At 37.8% G+C, this 19,394-nt stretch overlaps 1 protein-coding gene across 8 annotated transcripts in view; it reads left to right on the plus strand.

The window, feature by feature from the left end:
• CEP70 (centrosomal protein 70) overlaps positions 1–19,394 on the plus strand; it is a 95,214-nt gene that overhangs the window by 37,503 nt on the left and 38,317 nt on the right. For 7 of the 8 annotated variants that reach the window (XM_087430486.1, XM_087430484.1, XM_087430483.1 and 4 more), the window contains 6 exons: positions 4,684–4,798; positions 7,688–7,778; positions 7,903–8,026; positions 8,585–8,765; positions 14,030–14,199; positions 14,698–14,754. In XM_087430486.1, coding sequence (XP_087286612.1) covers positions 4,784–4,798; positions 7,688–7,778; positions 7,903–8,026; positions 8,585–8,765; positions 14,030–14,199; positions 14,698–14,754 — 638 coding nt within the window. In that variant the 5' untranslated portion in view covers positions 4,684–4,783. The remainder of the gene's footprint in view (positions 1–4,683; positions 4,799–7,687; positions 7,779–7,902; positions 8,027–8,584; positions 8,766–14,029; positions 14,200–14,697; positions 14,755–19,394) is intronic. The other variant, XM_087430487.1, reaches the window with a different exon arrangement.

Genomic DNA, 19,394 nt, shown 5'->3' on the forward strand with positions numbered 1-19,394 from the left:
GTTTTTTTGTTGTTGAGATGCATGAGTTCTTTATATATTTTGGAGATTAAGCCCTTATCAGATGTATGGTTTGCAAATATCTTCTCCCAATTGTTAGGTTGTCTTTTCGTTTTGTTGATGGTTTCCTTTGCTGTGCAGAAGCTTTTTAGTTTGATGTAGTCCCATTTGTTTATTTTTTCTATTGTTTCTCTTGCCCGGTCAGATTCAGCTCTGTTCTTTAAAGATTCCAGATTTTTCTTTATCTCCTCCATTGTGTTTTTCATCTCCAGCGTTTCTGATTGGTTTTTCTTTATAGTTTTAATCTCTTTGGTGAAGAAGTTCCTGATTTCATTGAACTGTCTATCTGTATTTTCTTATAAATCGTTGAGCTTTTTTTTTTTTTGGTGAGGAAGCTCAGCCCTGAGCTAACATCCATGCCAATCCTCCTTTTTTTTTTTTGCTAAGGAAGACTGGCCCTGGGCTAACATCTGTGCCCATCTTCCTCCACTTTATATGGGACGCGCCCACAGCATGGCCTGACAAGCGGTGCATCGGTGCGCGCCCGGGATCCAAACCTGGGCCGCCAGCAGTGGAGCGCACGTACTTAACTGCTACGCCGCGGGGTGGCCCCCTCGTTGAGCTTTTTTATGATAGCTATTTTGAACTCTCTGTTGTTTAGGTTATAAATTTCTGTGCCTTCTGGATTGATTTCTGGGTGCTTGTCATTTTCCTTCTGGTCTGGAGAATTAATATATTTTTACATACTGCTTGAGGGTGGGAGTTTATTTTTCCTCATGCTGAAAATATCTGGATGCAGCTTCCACCTGCTGCCACTGAGTGGGGGTCAAGAGCTGTGTATTCTGTGCCTGTGGTGATCTGTGGGCGCTCTGGCCGACCAGCTGAGCTGAAGTGCTGTGCGGGGGGAGGGGTGCTTTCTTTCGCCCGCCGGATCCTGGTGGTTTCTCGCTCTTCATTCACTATCTGCTCTCCTGGGGTACTAGCTTGATGATGGCAGCCCCGCAACAGTTCAGTCCCCTCCATGTGGAAGTTTCCCATGGGCTGTGAGAGAACTTGGGAGAGCAACGGTTTTCCCACGGATGGCTGCCCCTCACCCCTCTTTCTCTCTGAGTGCTGCGTGGACCTGGAGTCATTGCCGGTGGGGATGGACGGAGGTCTCCTTACCTCCTTCCACTTTCTCTGGGGGTTCCAGCACCTCCACCTTCAGATGTAAGGCTCCATGGGTCTCTCAGATGTCTTTTGTGTTGTGTGAATGCCCTCTGTTGGTATATGAATGTCCTTTTTTGTTGTATCTTAGTGGGGGACAGTCTGAGGGGAAAATCTCACTCTGCCATGATGCTGACATCACTCCTCATCTTCTCAATTTTTGCCTTGTAATTCCTCATTATATTGTTACTAAGAAAAAAAATTTTAATGTCTGTTATTCAGTTTTCTTCATTGTCTTTAGAGGCAGAATTGCTTACTCTACCATTACAAAAAAGTAGACTACTTATCTCATGGACTTTAGTCCTACCTAGACATATTTATGTAAAACAACTTGTATCAGATAATTAACAGAGTAATTTGTAGAAAAAGTCTAAGATAATATACAATGGTATTATTAGGTAAGATCCATTTTGTTCAGCATACTTCTATATAACAATAACTACCAATTATCTATAAATTCCTATGTGCCAGGCACTTGTGCTAAGTACTTTATACATGTTGTCTGATTTAATTTAACCTATGAGGTGTAGGTATTACTATGTTGTCTCTTTTACAGATGAAGAAATGAAACCTCAAAGATGTTAATGATTTTGTCCATGTCACACATTTAATAAATGGTTAAGCCAATAGTCAGTCACTCGAGCCATCTGACTCTGAACTCTAAACCTTTATACTTTACTCTTGATAGTGCTACAAGAGCACATAACAAGAGGACCTGATCTAGTCATGGGATCAGGGGAGATTTCCCTTGAGAAGGAAATTTGAGCTGAGATCTGAAGGTCCAGTATGAGTTAACTAAGTGAAGAAGAGGATAAGAGTGCCCAGGCCTTGAACCTGGAGGGAGATGACACTTTAAAGATTTAAAAGAGGTCCAATGTGGCTGTTAGGGAGATTGTTAGAATATGTGGCGCCACACTCTTTGGGACATTCTCTTACATTAATATCTACCACCCTTATGTCTGGTCTACGGAGTGTGTTCTTCACACTTTAAAACTCTGGCTGATTCCTGATGGTGATGCAGTAGGAAAAACACAGCACTCCCTCTGAAGTATTCTTGCCAAAAAATACTGAACCTGAACTTAATAAAACTTCTACGTGTTATAAGTTTACAAGAAATATAGGGGATGGAGAAATGTGTTAAATGATAAGAATACAGTAAGCCCTGTATGAAATGCGGGTAATTCTGCAAGACAAATGGCCTATTTTTTTCAACAAATAAATGGCAAGTTAAACAAAAGGGTGAGGGGCTGGCCCAGTGGCGTTAAGTTCACGCACTCCACTTCAGGGGCCTAGGGTTCGCAGATTCGGATCCTCGGCACAGACCAATGTGCTGCTTGTCAAGCCGTCCTGTGGCAGTGTCCCATATAAAGTAGAGGAAGATGGGCATGGGTGTTAGCCCAGGGCCAGTCTTCCTCAGCAAAAAGAGGAGGATTGGCAACAGATGTTAGCTCAGGGCTAATCTTCCTTACAAAAAAAAAAAGGGTGAGAGGAGTGGGACTGTTATAGATTAAAGGAAACTTAAGAGTGCTATATGTGGACCTTGTTTGGATTGTGATTTGAAAGAGAAAAAATTGTAAAAAGACATTTTAAAGACATTTGGGGGAAAATTGAACATGGACTAGATATTAAGTGATAGTTAAGGAATTATTGTTAATTTTATTGGGTGTGATAATGGTATTGAAGTTATGTTTAAAAAGAGTCCGTATTGGAGCTGGCCTGGTGGCATAGTGGTTAAGTTTGCACTCTCTGCTTCAGTGGCCCGGGGTTCGCAGGTTTGGATCCTGGGCGCGGACCAATGCACTGCTTGTCAAACCATGCTGTGATGATGTCCCATATAAAGTAGAGGAAGATGGGCACGGATGTTAGCTCAGAGACAGTCTTCCTCAGCAAAAAAAGAGGAGGATTGGCAACAGATGTTAGCTCAGGGCTAATCCTCCTCACAAGAAAAAAAAAGAGTCTGTATACTGAAATATAAGTGGGTGAGGAAGAACTGAAACAAGAATGGGAGAATATTGTTTATCATTGAAGCTAGATTGATAAATACATGGGTTCATTATACTCTTTCTCTAGTTTTGTGTATTTCTGAAAATTTCTAAACGAAAAGTTAAAAAAGTAGCTGGAAGGTGGTAGCAGCTGACGTTTGCTGATACGTTGGAAAAGGATCTTTATTTAAAATAAAGACGGGAGGCATGAACATAGGGGGTGATTGAGTTGTTGAAAGAGACCAAAATTTACAGAGGAGAGAGTACTCTGTGATGTCAAGCAACAAAAATGGCAGAATTTCAGAATTTGTAACATGTTATTAGGTTTAGCTGAAAATAAATTATTGGTGACTTCTAAATTGCTTAGTTGGATTTCCCTATCATAATCAGATGTAGAAGGGCAGAAGGGTGCTTTGGAAGAAATACTGAACTGTCAGCAAGGAGTCCTACTTGTAATCAATCCTGGGAAGATCATTTCACCTCTCTGTGTTTCAGGTGGTTATAGTACCTGATGTTTTGGTACAACTTTCCTTACGCTCTTTCCTGCCAGTTATGAACAGCTAGAGATTTTGGACTGAACCATTTCCAATGTCCTCTCAAGCTCTAAAATTCCATGATGCTAATCAACGTTTGTGATTGTGCCTCTGGAAAGGAGGAATTATACCTATATATCAAAGAACCCAAGGAAATGTTTTCCTATAGAATGGCAGGGTCTTAGATAACAAGAGCAAGTGATGGTAGGGTATACTAAAATATAAACTTTTGTGTGTGCCAAACAGAATCCTTTGTTGCTGGCTTCTGATCTACTTAGAAGTAAAGACCACTAAGAAAGTGGCACTCCATTCACCTTTAGAGTTAGTCCAGTGAATTGTTAGACTGGCCTGTAACTTTGGGTCAGGCACAATTCTTTTAGGTTTTTGGGAAGCAACTTCCAAAAGATAACAGTTTATTTATTAGCATCATGTGCTTTTCACATCATCTACTTAAATAGTTTTCTTTGTGTGTGTGTATATTTATGTAAAACATAATGTTTTATTTCTGAAGAGCATTATAAGATAGGGTTTGGGGCCTGCCTGGTGGTGTAGTGGTTAAGTTCACGAGCTCCACTTCCCCGGCTTGGGATTCGCAGGTTCGGATCCCGGGTGCGGACCGACGCACCACTTATCAAGCCATGCTGTGGCAGTGTCCCATATAAAGTAGAGGAAGATGGGCACGGATGTTAGCCCAGGGCCGATCTTCCTCAGCAAGAAGAGGAGGATTGGCAGCGGATGTTAGCTTAGGGCTAATCTTCCTCTCACACACACACATGCACACACACACACACACACACACACACACACACACTAAAATATAGGGTTTATTCTAATCATTCTTAAAATCAGCTTTCTAAGAAGTCATAGAAGTTGACACAAGAATGGCTTAAATTGCCCAAGAGTAGTAGGTTCTTTTAGATATAATTTCCTTTAACACCTATTGCACTTTTTCTTTTTTAACTTAGGGAACTCAAATTTTTTTATTGCCAATCTACTTCTTTTGATTCTACAAAGGAAACTATATCTTCAGCAGCCCCGGAGTCCAGTAAATCATCAAACAGACTCATGACTGAAAAACAGGTAAACTTGTAATATTTGAAGCCAGTGTTTCTCAAAGTATGTGCCCAAAGAATACTACATCGACAAATGTAAAAAAACCTTACTTTAACAGGAATTTTTAGTAAAATAATTTTGGGAAATGCTGGGTTAAAGACTATTAAATGATTTCGTTATTCTAAGACTTCACAATACTATCAGTCTCCAAAAGGATGCTTTAGTGTACAGTGTTTGTTATTGAATACTAATCTGATGAACATTTCATTAGACTGGTGTTCAGCAGCAGATACCAGTAGTACCCCCTTATCTGTGGTTTTGCTTTCCATGGTTTCAATTACCCACAGTCAACCACTGTCCGAAAATATTAAATGGGAAATTGCAGAAATAAATAATTCATAAGTTTTAAATTGTGCACCATTCTGGGTAGTGTGATTAAATCTCACTCTGTCCTGCCCGGGTTGGGAATCGTCCCTTTGTCCAGCGTATCCACGTTGTATATGCTACCTACCTGTTAGTTAGTAGCTGTCTTGGTTATCAGATTGACTGTCACAGTATCGCAGTGCTTGTGTTCAAATAACCCTTATTTTACTTAATAGTGGCCCCAAAGCATAAGAGTAGTGACGCTGGCAATTTGGATATGCCAAAGAGAAGCCATAAAGTGCTTCGTTTAAGTGAAAAGGTGCAAGTTCTTGACTTAAGGAAAGAAAAAAAAACTGTATGCTGAGGTTGCTAAGATCTATGGTAACTTTTATTACAGTATATTATAATTGTTCTATTTTATTAGTAGTTATTGTTCATCTCTTACTGTAACTTTATCAGAGGTATATGTGTATAGGAAAAAACATAGTGTATATGGAGTTTGGTACTATCCGTGGTTTCAGGCATCCACTCAAGGTATTGGAACGTATCCCCAAGAATAAGGGGGAAACTACTGTACTTTGGAAAATGCTATTCTCAGCTATTTTCAGAATTTGTGAACAGTTAGGTTGTTCTTTCTCTTAAAGAGGTATCAGGGAACAATTTGTATAATTTAATCATTCAAAATGTGTGACATTATTATTTACAGAGCATTTTGTTTTTGTGAGTCATAGTAGACATCCACTGAGATACCCACACAGAGCTTTTGGCTCCTAAAACAGATATCAGCAATCATTTTAGTTCTGTGTCATTAAACTTTGTGACCAGAAGACCTAAAGCATAAATAAAGGAAAAGCTTGTGGGAGGGAGGAGAAGTGTAGAAAGGATAAAGAAGGGGAAGAAAGTCAGCAGTCAAAAGGAAAGATTTATTTGGTGCTGAGTCATAGTGCTATCAAAGAGTCATTAGTGGGCCAGCCCCGTGGCTTAGCGGCTAAGTGCACGCGCTCCGCTGTTGGCGGCCCGGGTTCGAATCCTGGGCGCGCATCAACGCACCGCTTTTCCGGCCGTGCTGAGGCTGCGTCCCACATACAGCAACTAGAAGGATGTGCAGCTATGACATACAACTATCTACTGGGGCTTTGGAGGAAAAAAATAAATAAATAAAAATTATTAAAAAAAAAAGTCATTAGCAATTTGTTCCTTTTTTGTCTTGATATTTTAATGTCTGAGGGGCATTTGGATGTGGAGAGTAATACTTTTATTTGTATTTTGTCAATTATCTATATTCTTAATACTTAAGCTGTTACAATATTCACATACTATACCACTAATAAAAATGTATTTATTGTATAAATTATATTTTTTTCAAGCATTTAAACATTGAAAATTCATTCAAATTACCTTTTCATAAATATACTTTAATGGCTTAAAAAACAAGCAAAGCACTTCATACAGTGGTAAAATTGATCATTGTACTTACATTAAAAGCCCATTATGAAACTATTACTATCATGGATTTAAATGTCATTTTTTTATATCGTCTCTATTTCTATCCTTCTCTGTATTTTATGTTCTTATTACTTTTTTCTTCACATTGTTATGTTTTTATTCACTTAATCTAGAGAGTTAAGAGTTCCCCTCTCAAGTTTATGGTATAATTACATATTTAGAATTAGGGATAAAAGACTTGAGAGTGTCTTTTGGAGTGATTCTATTAGAATCAGTCACCTAGATGGACAGACTCCTTTTTATAGGTAGACCTTGTCTATTATACAAGGAACTGTCTAAATTATTGGTTTTGACCAGTCAGGTATGTTTTGATCTTTTTGTAAGTTTAGTCATTGTTGAAGTGGCGCTTGTTTCTGAGTGACTCACCTTTTCTTTACTATTCAATTAATGTAGCCTAATTTGCACCTATTTCTTTTGAATGGGGCCTGGTCTGGTTCAGTTTGATAAAAAACCTAAAGTCTATTTGGTTCACTGAAATTACAAGGTGTTTTTGTTTTAATTTATCCATTAGGGCCTATATACATTCTGGAAGTATGTGATGTAATTATGTGTGCTTATTTGTGTCCTTTTTAGTCTGCTAATTTTGTTAGAAACAAATTTGTTGTTTTAATTTTAATCATTATATGTACATAAAAAACTCATATTAAAAATCTTTCGGATGAGCCAGCCCTGATGGCCTAGCAGTTCAAGTTCAGCAAGCTCTGTTTGAGTGGCCCGGGTTCAGTTCCTGGGTGCAGAATGACACCGCTCATGTGTCAGTGGCCATGCTGTGGCGGTGGCTCACGTAGAAGAACCAGAAGAACTTACAACTATACACAACTATGTACTAGGCCTTTGGGAGGGAAAAAGAAGAAAAAAGGAGGGAGATTGGCAAAAGATGTTAGCTTAGGGTGAATCTTCCCCTGCAAAAAAAAAAAAAAAAGGAGAAAAAAATCTTTTGGAGAAAAAGTTCTGTTACTCTGAAAACAAAGGGAATTATATACAAGAAGGTGTTTCTTCACTTTATATCTTAAAGTTGATCCTTTTCTCTGTCCTTGTGATTTGTAGCAGGAAGAAGCAGAATGGGAAAGCATAAATGTGCTTTTGATGATGCATGGCTTAAAACCTTTATCTCTAGTCAAAAGGACAGATCTTACAGGTAATGTGATCCTATTCTATGCTCTTTATAGTAAAAAGCTTCTTTTTACTTTAAAAAGTTTTTGTCTTTAATTTTTGGCCTTACCTTTCTTTTTACTGTCTGTATTACATTTCAAAAAATGTAGATCTCATCGTTTTTGACAAACAGTCATCACAAAGGATGAGACAGAATTTGAAAACCTTGATGGAAGAAACAACACGTCAACAGAACGTGATCCAGGAGCTCATAGAAACTAATCAGCAGCTTAAGTATGAAAATGGAAAAAAAAATCTGTTTTGAATTGTTTATATACAGGATATGCATTCTAAAAATAACCCTTAAAAAGAATCTTGAAATTCAGTTTTCTGTTTTGATTAAATATTAAGTTAAAAAATATATTTAAGGAGGCTGGCCCGGTGGCATAGTCATTAAGTTCAGTGCGCTCCGCTTCGGCATCCTGGGTTTGGTTCCTGAGCGTTGACCTATACCACTCAGTAGCCATGCTGTGGAGGTGACCCACATACAAAATAGAGGAAGATTGGCCACAGATGTTAGCTCAGGGGACATCTTCCTTAGCAAAAAAAAGTGTGTGTGTGTGTGTGTGTGTGTGTATTTAATAGGTAAATCTTTTGATAGTAGCTTAGCTTAGATCTATAATAGTACTCTATATTTCTTCTACTGGTTTGTGTTATAAGACATTTTAAGAATGCAAAGAAATTTTAGAAATTCGTTATGTTGTTAGATGGATATGTTTGTGATTTATTTATGATGGGTATGATGTGATTTATTTTTATTAGTAAGGGAAGGAATTGTGTGTCTTTTACTAGAAGTGAACTTCAGCTAGAACAGAGCCGAGCAGCAGATCAGGAACAACGAGCTAATGACTTGGAACAAATTATGGAGAGTGTGAAATGCAAAATTGGTGAATTGGAAGATGAATCCCTAAATAGAGTTTGCCAGGAACAGAATAAAATAAAAGATCTTCAAATGGAGCATAAAGCTTTACAGGTACTAAGTTATGTATTTTCTTACAAGATAGATAGTACTAAAACAGCTCATCAAGGTCACAAGTGACTTCCATGTTGCTTAATTCAATGGTCCTTACTTTACTTGACCTATCACTGTTGCCTTCTTGAAATTCTTTCTTTGCTTGGTTTCCAGAATATCCTGTCTTCTGGTTTTCCTCTAACCCCATTGGCCATTCTTCAGCTCTTTTGCTGGTTTTTCTCATCTCCCTAACCTCTTAGTGTTGGGATTCTCCAGTACTCATTCCTTAGACCTTTTCTCTTTCCTATATACTCGAACTCTTTTGGTGATGCTCAGTCTAATTCACAGCACCTCATTTAAATCTATGGCTCAGACCTCTTCCCTTAATTCCAGACTTAATCCTGCAGCCTACTTGGTATCTCTACTGGATGTCTAGTAGGCATCTAGAACTTTACACATCTAAAACTGAGTTCCTGATTTTCTCTCCAAACTTTCTTCTTTTAGTCTCCACTCCGGTCCAAGTCACCTTCGTTTCTCTCCTGCTTCTCTTTTGGTCTCCCTACTTCCACCCTTGCCTTTTTCACTGTGCTCTCAGCATAGTAGCTCAGAACCCTCCTATGGCTTTCCTTGTTCTTTAGAGGAAAATCAAAAGATCTTACTATATCCTCCAGGGCTCTGCATGATATGGCCCCTGTTAAAGTTCTGACTTCATCTACTGTATCCCTTGCTTATTGACATCCTTACTTTTCCTTGAACATTCTCACCTCAGGGCCTTTGTAAATTTTGTTCTTTCTTTTTCCTCTGCCATGCACGCTTTTTCCAAGATAGCTGCAAGGCTTGTTCCTTCTCTCCTTACTCATATGTCACCATCTCTCAGGGATTTCTTTCTTGGCTACTTACGGTTGGCAGTGCCATCCCCCCCACATCATATTGCCTTCACTGCTTTATATTTTACTTTTAGTTCTCACCACCATCTAACGTGCTGACATACTGTATACTTTATTTGTTTTGTTTATATATCTCCCTGTGTTAGAGTGCGAGTTGCATGAAGCAGATATTTTTATCTACTTTGTTTAGGGCTAAAAGAGTGCCTGTTTTAGTATTAGTAGTGGATGTTCAATAAATATTTAAATTACTGAGTTAAATTTACCCAACATTTATATGGAATATGCTTGTGATTACAAGTCGTTTTGTTACTTTTCTTTTTATAGAAATAGCAATATTATAACATTGAATACTTAATTTCCCAATTTAAAAAAAGCCCTTATTTTAAAACTTGGGTGGGCTGGCCCCGTGCCTTAGCGGTTAAGTGCGCGTGCTCCGCTACTGGCGGTCCGGGTTCAGATCCTGGGCGTGCACCGACGCACCGCTTCTCCGGCCATGCTGAGGCTGCGTCCCACATACAGCAACTAGAAGGATGTGTAACTATGACATACAACTATCTACTGGGGCCTTGGGGAAAAAAAAAAGGAGGAGGATTGGCAATAGATGTTAGCTCAGAGCCGGTCTTCCTCAGCAAAAAGAGGAGGATTAGCACGGATGTTAGCTCAGGGCTGATTTTCCTCACACACAAAAAATAAATAAATAAATAAAACTGTTTAAAAAAAAAAAAAACTTGGGTGTTTATTGTGATTAAAAGAAATGAATATTTTGAAGTGATAACAAATGTTTAGTTGTATGAAATATTACAGATCCTTGCAAACATCATATCATTATAAACATTAAGTCCTTATTTTAAAGTGGTTTTGTTGGCACAACAGTATGTACCTATTGCCCACAGGGGTTCAGGCTGCCTAAAAGGGACCAGTATTCATCAGGCAGGGCGTCTGGATGTCCTCTCAGTTTATACTGGCAGCATTGAAAGGATCAGTGGAGTTAATATAAATTTCAGGGGGTCAGAGAGAATCAGCTAGAGATTCTAGGAAGTTCTGGTATGAGGACGGAGGCAGTTGGTGTTGTGCCCTCATTTAGGCTGTCAGCTTGGGTGGCAGTGCTGGACCTGCTGGTGTTGATCATGGCTCCAGAGAAGACACTATCATTCTTTGTTGGCCAAATCTGTTTCTATTACTCATCGGTCAACAAAATCCTCTACCATTAGAGTATTATATTTTTAGGTTGGCTTTGTTAGGTTGCTTTCCTCATCAGTGGTGCATTATGAAATCTCTATAAAGGGAGGGAGGATTTTGGAAATGTTTCTATATGTGTTTGATTTTGACCTTGGTCTCAGATATAGGGCATGTGGAAACCTGAACCCCTTTAACTCATCAACTTATTGATATGAGAAAGCAGCCACCAGGAGCCATAAAGGTGCCGGGTCCTTGGGTGGCAGAGAGAATTGAGGGCCGAGGAAACCAGTGTTCTTTTTTTAGGAAGATATCTATTTTTTCAAAGAGGTTGATATGTAAATAATTGCAAAGTTAAATTATTAGATACATAAGAGTTATGAATTTACCAGAGTTTTAGGCGCTTCAAAGGATAGATGCTTGAGGGTTCATTGGTAAAGGGTGACTTGAGAGTGACATATATTTTCTATCAAGTAGTTCTATCTGTCATAAATGACTTATGGTGCTGTTAGTTTTTTGTTTCAGGTCACAGAGATTTGTTATGTAGCTTGTAAATTGGTACAGAGGAGGTCTCATGTTCCAAACTGCCATGGAGGAGGACAGAGAGAATTAGGATTGGGGTGTGGACACCTGGTGTTGGGGAAGGCTATCTATGCTAATTTGATTAATTGAAATTAGTTGTTTCTTTGTTTTTAAGTCCCTAAAGAGTACTTTTTATTGAGTGTCAACAGAAATTGGCAAACTCAAGGAATTGCTGCTCCTCAATGTAGCTTGATTATCCCGTTCCATTACAGACTAGTCATGCATTCTATTCCATACTATCTGTCTGTGCTTTCTTGGGGAAGATGGAATTGCCCCTGGAGAACAATTATTTCACAGTTTAAGATAGATTCTTCTTTTTTTGGCATACACTTGTTTCCAGTTTTAGAATGGTTTAGTGCTGCATGTTTTGCAATTGAAAGGAAACACTGATTTTGTATGTATGTGGTAAAGAGGTCAAGGAAAGCAATAGATGTTTGATAACAGTATATTGAAAGATTGCTGGGGAAATACAGAAACTAAAAGACAACATTCTATTTGTGGTTTCTCTGTTCTGCAGTGCGATTTCCCTTTTTCTGTGCTTAGACTAGTGTGTTGGCTTCTTTGGATATAGTTTTATAAACTTTTACATAACTCTAGTTTTAGGTCAATATGATCTGTATCAGGATGTAGTTCTCCCTCTTCTTTGCAAAAATGATAGTGATCTTCATAGGGAATATATGGATCAAAAAATTGATTTGTACTATTCTTTTAGTGGTTACTTCAAAGATTAAAATATGCATTCTTCTTAAAATCTAATGTTACTTTGTAATTTTTACCTTATTCAATGACAGTGCAATAATTATAAAACAATTTTTGTTACTCCCCAACTTATTGTTGTGTATTTTAATTCCATGTTTATTTTTTTTTCTCCATATACATTTATTTACTACTGAAAATTGTAGTAACACAAAATATTTCCTTCCTGTTATTAATTAATTCACTTATTAGTTCTAACAGGGTTTTTTTTGTGGAATCTTTAGGGTTTTCTGCATATAAGATCATATCATCTGCAAACAGAGATAATGTTACTTCTTCCTTTCCAATTTGGATGGCTTTTATTTCTTTTTCTTGCCTAATTGCTCTGGCTAGGACTTCCACTACTATGTGGAATAGAAGTGGTGAATGCAGGCATTGTTGCCTTGTTCCTGATCTTGGAGGAAAAGCTTTCAGTCTTCCACCATTGAGTATGATGTTCACTGTGGGTTGTTCATATATGGCTTTTATTATGTTGAGATAGTTTCCTTCTATTCCTAGTTTGTTGAGCATTTTTATCATGAAAGGGTGTTGGATTTTGTCAGATGCTTTTTCTGCATCAGTTGAGATGATCATATGGTTTTTTTCCTTCGTTCTGTTAATGTGGTGTATTTCATTGATCAACTTCCATATATTGAACCATTCTTGCATTCCAGGAATAAATCCCACTTGGTCATGGTGTATAATCCTTTAACATGCTGCTGAATTTGATTTTCTGGTATTTTATTGAGGATTTTTTGCGTCAGTGTTTATAAAGGGTTGATAAGGGGTGTTGGTTTGTGATTCTTTTTTCTTGTGTTTTCTGGCTTTGCTATCAAGGGTAATGCTGGCCTCATAGAATGACTTAGGACCGATACAATTGATTCTTGTATATTGCTCGTATACCTCCAACCTTGCAAAACTCAACTATTAGTTCTCGTTTCACAGGTAATTTATAAATAGAGGTGGAACTGGAACCCATGTCACTTGGCTGTAGAGCTTCTGCCTGGCTTCCAGGATGAGCCTAAGGCAGAGGATCAATTCCAGGTGTAGCCAGTGGTTACTGGGAGATGGTATGGTACCAGAAGCTGAGTCCCCTTTCCCCTTTAGGGTCTCTCAGGTTCAGCAAACTTGACACTATGGGCAGGTGAACATGTGTTTAGACCTGGCATCCTCTTCTGAAAGTGATATGTCTTAGTAATGTGCAGGCCAGCAGGGGAAAGGGTTTCTCACTGAGCTTTATAAAAAGTATATTACTACTCATAATGATGGTGCGATTGATAATGAGCATTCAAAGGACACTGAGGGATAGAAACTAGGGAGTAAAGGAAAACCAGGCCAGTGATATTTCACTGAAGACAAGGAAGAGAGTGTCCAAGATTTATATTCCCTTGTATAAATCTTGGGATATATGTTGTTTCTTAGTAACTTCCTGGTTAGGGGCTTACTCGAGTTTGCAGTCTCCCACATTGTGTGAATGCCTAAGTTGATTAAACCACCTGAAATCTTAAATTATCATTGATCACTTAAGAATCTTAATTTTAATTCTTGGTTCTTTGTAGCATCCTTAATATTGGTCCCTTCCTGATTATTGTTTTCATCTAAACCTATACATAAAATTATGCCAGTTTTGTGGAGAATCTTAAGTTCCTTTACTAATTCTGAAACCTTGAATGCATGCAATTATAAGCTATTTTTTCCTCATTTTACACTTATTTTACTTGTTATATTTTTTGTGTTTATGACATGATGTTCCTGGAGCTTGCACCCATTTAAAAACAGCCTCAATACTGAAGTTCTTGAAAGAAGCAGCTTGATAGAAACTGTGAAGATGGCTTTGTGTACAATATTGTTAGCATGTCCTAGATGTACATATCCTAATTATGTTTTTTGAAAAATTTCTTACAGGCAAAATGTCAGCATTATAAGAAGATACGAATGGAGCAACAAGAGACTATTGCTTCTTTGCAAAAGGATATCTATAGATTAAGGAAGGAGGAAGAAGAGCGCATTGTCACTCAAAACAGAGTGTTTGCTTATCTCTGCAAAAGAGTTCCTCATACCGTCTTGGATAGACAGTAATGTTTGCTACATAAATTGATATGTAGCTAGAAATACAAGTTTACATTATTTCTTGTAATGCTTCATCCTTTTCTAAAGTATGGATGTGTCATTATTTATTTAACTTTTCTCTTGTTGGAGAATATTTAGATTGTTTCTAGGTTTTCACTCTTCTAAATAATGGTGCAACAAACAGCTTTGTTCTTCTTGAGTTATAACCCTTGCAAATATTACTTGGGAGCGATTGCTGGAGGTAGAACTGTTGGGACAAGGAGAATATGCATTTAATATGTTGAGATATAATGTTTGTGTTTATTTTAAAAGCTATACTTTGAGATTAATATAAATACTTGGCTTAGTATAATACTTGCTTCTGGCAAAAATCACTTAAATTTTTTATAAACTTACTAGATAACCTGTATGTTTATCATTGTAATTTGAAATTATGCAGAGAGAATAGTAAATGCTCCAACATCACATTTTGAAAATAATTCAATTTATCTTCTGTTTTCTAGGTTGCTTTGCCTAATTGATTACTATGAATCTAAAATTAGAAAATTTCATGAACAAAGGTATGACTAATCGTGTGTTACAATTTTTAAAGTTATTATTGGTCACGAGTCACACCAGAAGGTTTTATAGCTTTTTAAAACTAAATATGCTTTGGAAATCTATCTAATATGTACCTATGAATTTATTTCTTTATAAAGATCTTGAAGACTATATTTTACCACTTATATTAAAATGTGTTATTGCATTTATATTAAAATATGTATATTTAATAATCACCAAAGTATTAGTCACAGAAGAAATAGTATTTACTTTTTATTTTGGTGAAGTGTTATAATTTGTTCTACTGATGTCATCTAGCTACTGGATATTTACTGAGTATATCCACAAAGTGCATAGGATTAGATTAGCTGCCTACCAAAGTGAAACCTAATTAGCATACAGATTTGTGAACTAAAGATAAAATGTCATAGTGAAAAATCACGTATATAGAGTAAAAACACACTTGTCACCTCTGATTAAAGAAATAAGGATAAAGATTAAAATAATGGTCGTTGACTAACCTGAAATAGCTGAAGGATATCAAAGCCCAAATAATCTAGAGTGCTTTAATGTGAGGTCGTTAAAACAGTAGCTATTCTGTTTCATTGTTTATAGATGAAACAGTTCTTTTAAAAAATAAATACTTATTTGAGCACCTACTTTGTGCCATGTTCTGTTTTAGGTATTGAGGATACCATAATAAACAAAGCAGATAAATTCTCCGCTTTCATCAAGTCTACATTCTAATATTCTTGCCCCAAGAATAATGACTTTCCAGAAACTCAGCAGGACCAATGGCAGACTGTGCTAGTTACTGATTCCTTTTAGCACCTTGGGGACTCTTAAAAAAGGAGAGCAGAGTGGAGGGAAGAAGGGAAGAAAGAAGTGAAAAAGGGAAGAAGGGAAGACAAAAGAACAGCTACTTGTAGAGCAACCTCTTGCTTGATTCTATTCAGAAAGCAGTGTTATATCAGGGAACTTCAGGGACCTTCTGATTTCCAAATGGAACTGTGTCTTTTAGGTGGTAGACAAGGTGTTAGATAGATTCTGTAGAGGTAGGAGAAGATTTTGGATATGATCCTTACCTTCTAGGAGCTTACAGTCTAGTAAGGAAGATAAAATGTGAACACATTAATAATTAAGAAAAGTAATATGAGACTGAAAAACACTAATACATAATGTCAAAAGACAGTAATTACTAAGATTGTACAGACAGTGATATAAGAGTTTGGAACAGTAACAAATTAGTTTTGGTTGGAGTGACTAGGGAAGCCTTTACAAAGCGGATGGAGGTTGTGCTTGAATGTGAAGGATAATATTTGGGAAAGCAGAAAGGGGGAAAAAAAAAGCCATTTTAGACTGCTTAGATGCTGTGAGCAAAAGTGCATAGATATAAAGTGTAGACTTTTTTTATGGCACTGTAATTAAGCCAGTTTGGCTGGAGTTCAAGGGATTTGTTGGTATATTCGTAAGTAGAGGTCATAACCTATGGAGAGCAGTCATTCACATATTGGACCAAGGGTAAGCTATAAATGAATGAAAAAACATCATTTTCCCTGGAAAGAAAGAAGGCACTTTTTCCTTTAATACAGAAAAATTGGGTGATGGGGTTATAGGTATGTGTGTATTAGTCAGAATTCTCAAGAGAAACAGAACTAATAGGAGATACCTTTATATATAGAGAGAGATTTATTTTAAAGGAATTGGTTCATGCGATTGTGTGGCTGGCAAATCTGAAATTTGTGAGGCAGGCCTGCAGGCTGGAGACCCAGGGAAGAGTTGATGTTGCAGTGTTGAAGCTGAAGGCAGTCTGGAGGCAGAATACCTTCCTTCTTGGGAGTCTCAGTCTTTGCTCTTAAGGCCTTTAACTGGTTGCGTGAGGCTCACCCACATTATGAAGGGTAATCTGCTTTACTCAAAGTCTATTGATTTAAATGTTAATCACATCTGAAAAATACCTCACAGCATATCTAGCCTTGTGTTTGACCAAACAGCTGGGCACCGTAGCCTAGCCAAGCTGACGTTAAAATGAACAAGTTACTCTTATAACTTTATAGTATATAAGAGTAAAAAGAAGGAAAATGAAGAACTTCATGGCTTGAGAGCTTGCAAACTCTTATGCTCACAGAATTAAGAAAATAATGAAAATGAGTGAAGCTGGTTAGGAGGGGACTATGGCAAATTGGAGAGCTGTGTACCACTTGTCCGTTGGTCTTAAGGGGGCAGTTACTACACACTCTAGCCAGTCCATGCCATGCAGGGATGTGAGCCCAGTGTGGCTAGATCTGCTGGTTTTTCGGGAGAAGTTAGGTTAGATTTATAAATGAAATCATATTTTTAATGTTCACAATTAACTCAGTGATTTAAAAAATATTAAAGGGCCGGCCCCGTGGCTTAGCGGTTAAGTGCGCGCATTCCGCTACTGGCGGCCCGGGTTCGGATCCCGGGCGCGCACTGACGCACCGCTTCTCTGGCTGTGCTGAGGCCGCGTCCCATATACAGCAACTAGAAGGAGGTGCAACTATGACATACAACTATCTACTGGGGCTTTGGGGAAAAAAAAGGAGGGGGATTGGCAATAGATGTTAGCTCAGAGCCGGTCTTCCTCAGCAAAAAGAGGAGGATTAGCACGGATGTTAGCTCAGGGCTGATTTTCCTCACACACACACACAAAAAAGATGGAGTCTGGCAAGCAAAATTTGGCCTTTAACAAAAATATATAGTCCAAATGGAATATCAATTGCAACTTTGGAGCTATGTCTTTAGTAAATTTTAATCTAGATTCAGTGGTTGGTGAACTTTTTTCTGTAAAGGGCCAAACAGTAAATATTTTAGGCTATATAGTCTCTTGCAACTACTCAACTCTGCTGTTGTAGCATGAAATCAGCCATAGAGGATATGTAAATAAGTTGGCATGGTTGTGTTCCATAAAACTTTAATTATAAAAACTCACAGCCTGCTAGATGTAGCTCTCAGGCAGCAGTTTGCTGACTGCTGATCTAGATGGTGAAGAGAGAGAGTTTGGGATTTTTAGTGAGTGTAGAGAAGATTTAACATGGCCGTCATTGAAGTCTTTCAGGTACAATATGGTGTGAGAGGTTGCCTCCGAAGTTGTGCAAACTGGAGTTCTCAGACTAAAAATGATAAAAGGATTGAGGCCCTTGGAGGTGGTAGTGTTGAATTTGGTTGTCATGAATTCGTAGTGAAAATCTGGTTGAGGAATAAGAAGCTTTGAGGAAAGGAATTACTTTTTCACTTAATTCTGTCATCACTGGTCTAGCTGAAGTGAAATACTTTGGCCTATACAAACTATGCTCAGGTCAGATATTTGGATTGAATATCTCTCATTAAGGAAGAAGGAGATAGGAAGAAAATAGGAGCTGCATTATAAATAATCTAAGAGATGAGAAAATTAGGTCATTTAAACTTTGTGGCAATGAAGAGTCTCTCCTAAGGAAAGGGTTTTTCAGGGTTCATTGACTAAACAGTTTATAAACTCAGTCTCCTTTCTAAGAGTGAGTACTAACTTGATAATGAGTTTGTAGCAACATTAAGGTAGATTTTGAGATCTACTCATAGGATATTAGTATCACCTGAATAAGCAGAACTATAAAAGGAGGGTGTAATAATTGACAAATATTATATTACTAAAGAAAAGAAGATGACAGAGTTGAAAGATGAAAGGGGTGAAAGAAGAGAGAAAATGAGGGAAGACAAGCTAGGATTTGGAAGACAAGCTAGGATTTGGAGGCCTAAGTGGGATAAACAGGAAGCACAGGAGAAGGAGGGACTTGTGAAGGGCAGTTTCTGAATACTATGGACTAGTATTCCTTTCTGCCTCCATACATGAGAAAACTCTGGGAAAGCAAAGGAAGCAGCCATCGGGCCAGGAGATATGGGAATACAAGGGTTATTAAGTTGGAAATCTTAGAAAACTGCAAACATGCTACACTCTCTGAAAAAGACGAAAAGTAAATTTTAAAATGATAGGCTATCAGCTATGTTACTTTACCTACTTTTCTTTTCTTTACCCAATGTTACTACATCAATATAGATTACTTGGAATATATTGCTAGCTATTTCTGTTAGTATTTCCTTGGCTTGGTAGATAGGATTAAAGGGCCAAGGAGAGTAACAGGAGTAGAACCTACAAGGCTCAGATTGAGTTTCTTCAGAAGTGTCAGAGACATTTGACAAGTTACCCCAGGGAAAATAGTTCTATAGTGAATAAGTTAAGTGAAGCCCCCTTGTCTAATTCCATCCTTCTCTTCAAATAGAAGTTTTTAAAATGGTCTTGGGAAATGGAAGCAAATGGCTTTGAGGTTCACTCCTGGTCTCCAGGACATGATTGCATTTGGATTAGGGAAGAAAATAAGACAGGATTTCTCTAGTTTTGCTCTTTCTCTCCATCGCTAAAGAGCACCATCTTCAACACTGGGCGCCTCCTGGAGGGGCTTCTAGAAGCCATTGGAGAAAGGGTGGGGAGGAATTTGGCTGTGGGGATCCCATGTTTAAATGAGAGTTTGAGGCATGCTTAGAATTGTGTTTTTACATAAAACCACAAAATCTGTCCATTCTAAATAAAGGACTATAGAAAAAGAAAGTGAGGATTCTTCACGGAAATATATTTCCCTTTAGGTCTGCATACATTTAAAATTGC

This window comes from Ceratotherium simum, chromosome 5 (genome assembly GCF_057802395.1).
Source record: "Ceratotherium simum simum isolate JZ-2026a chromosome 5, ASM5780239v1, whole genome shotgun sequence".
NCBI classification, from domain to species: Eukaryota; Metazoa; Chordata; class Mammalia; order Perissodactyla; family Rhinocerotidae; genus Ceratotherium; species Ceratotherium simum.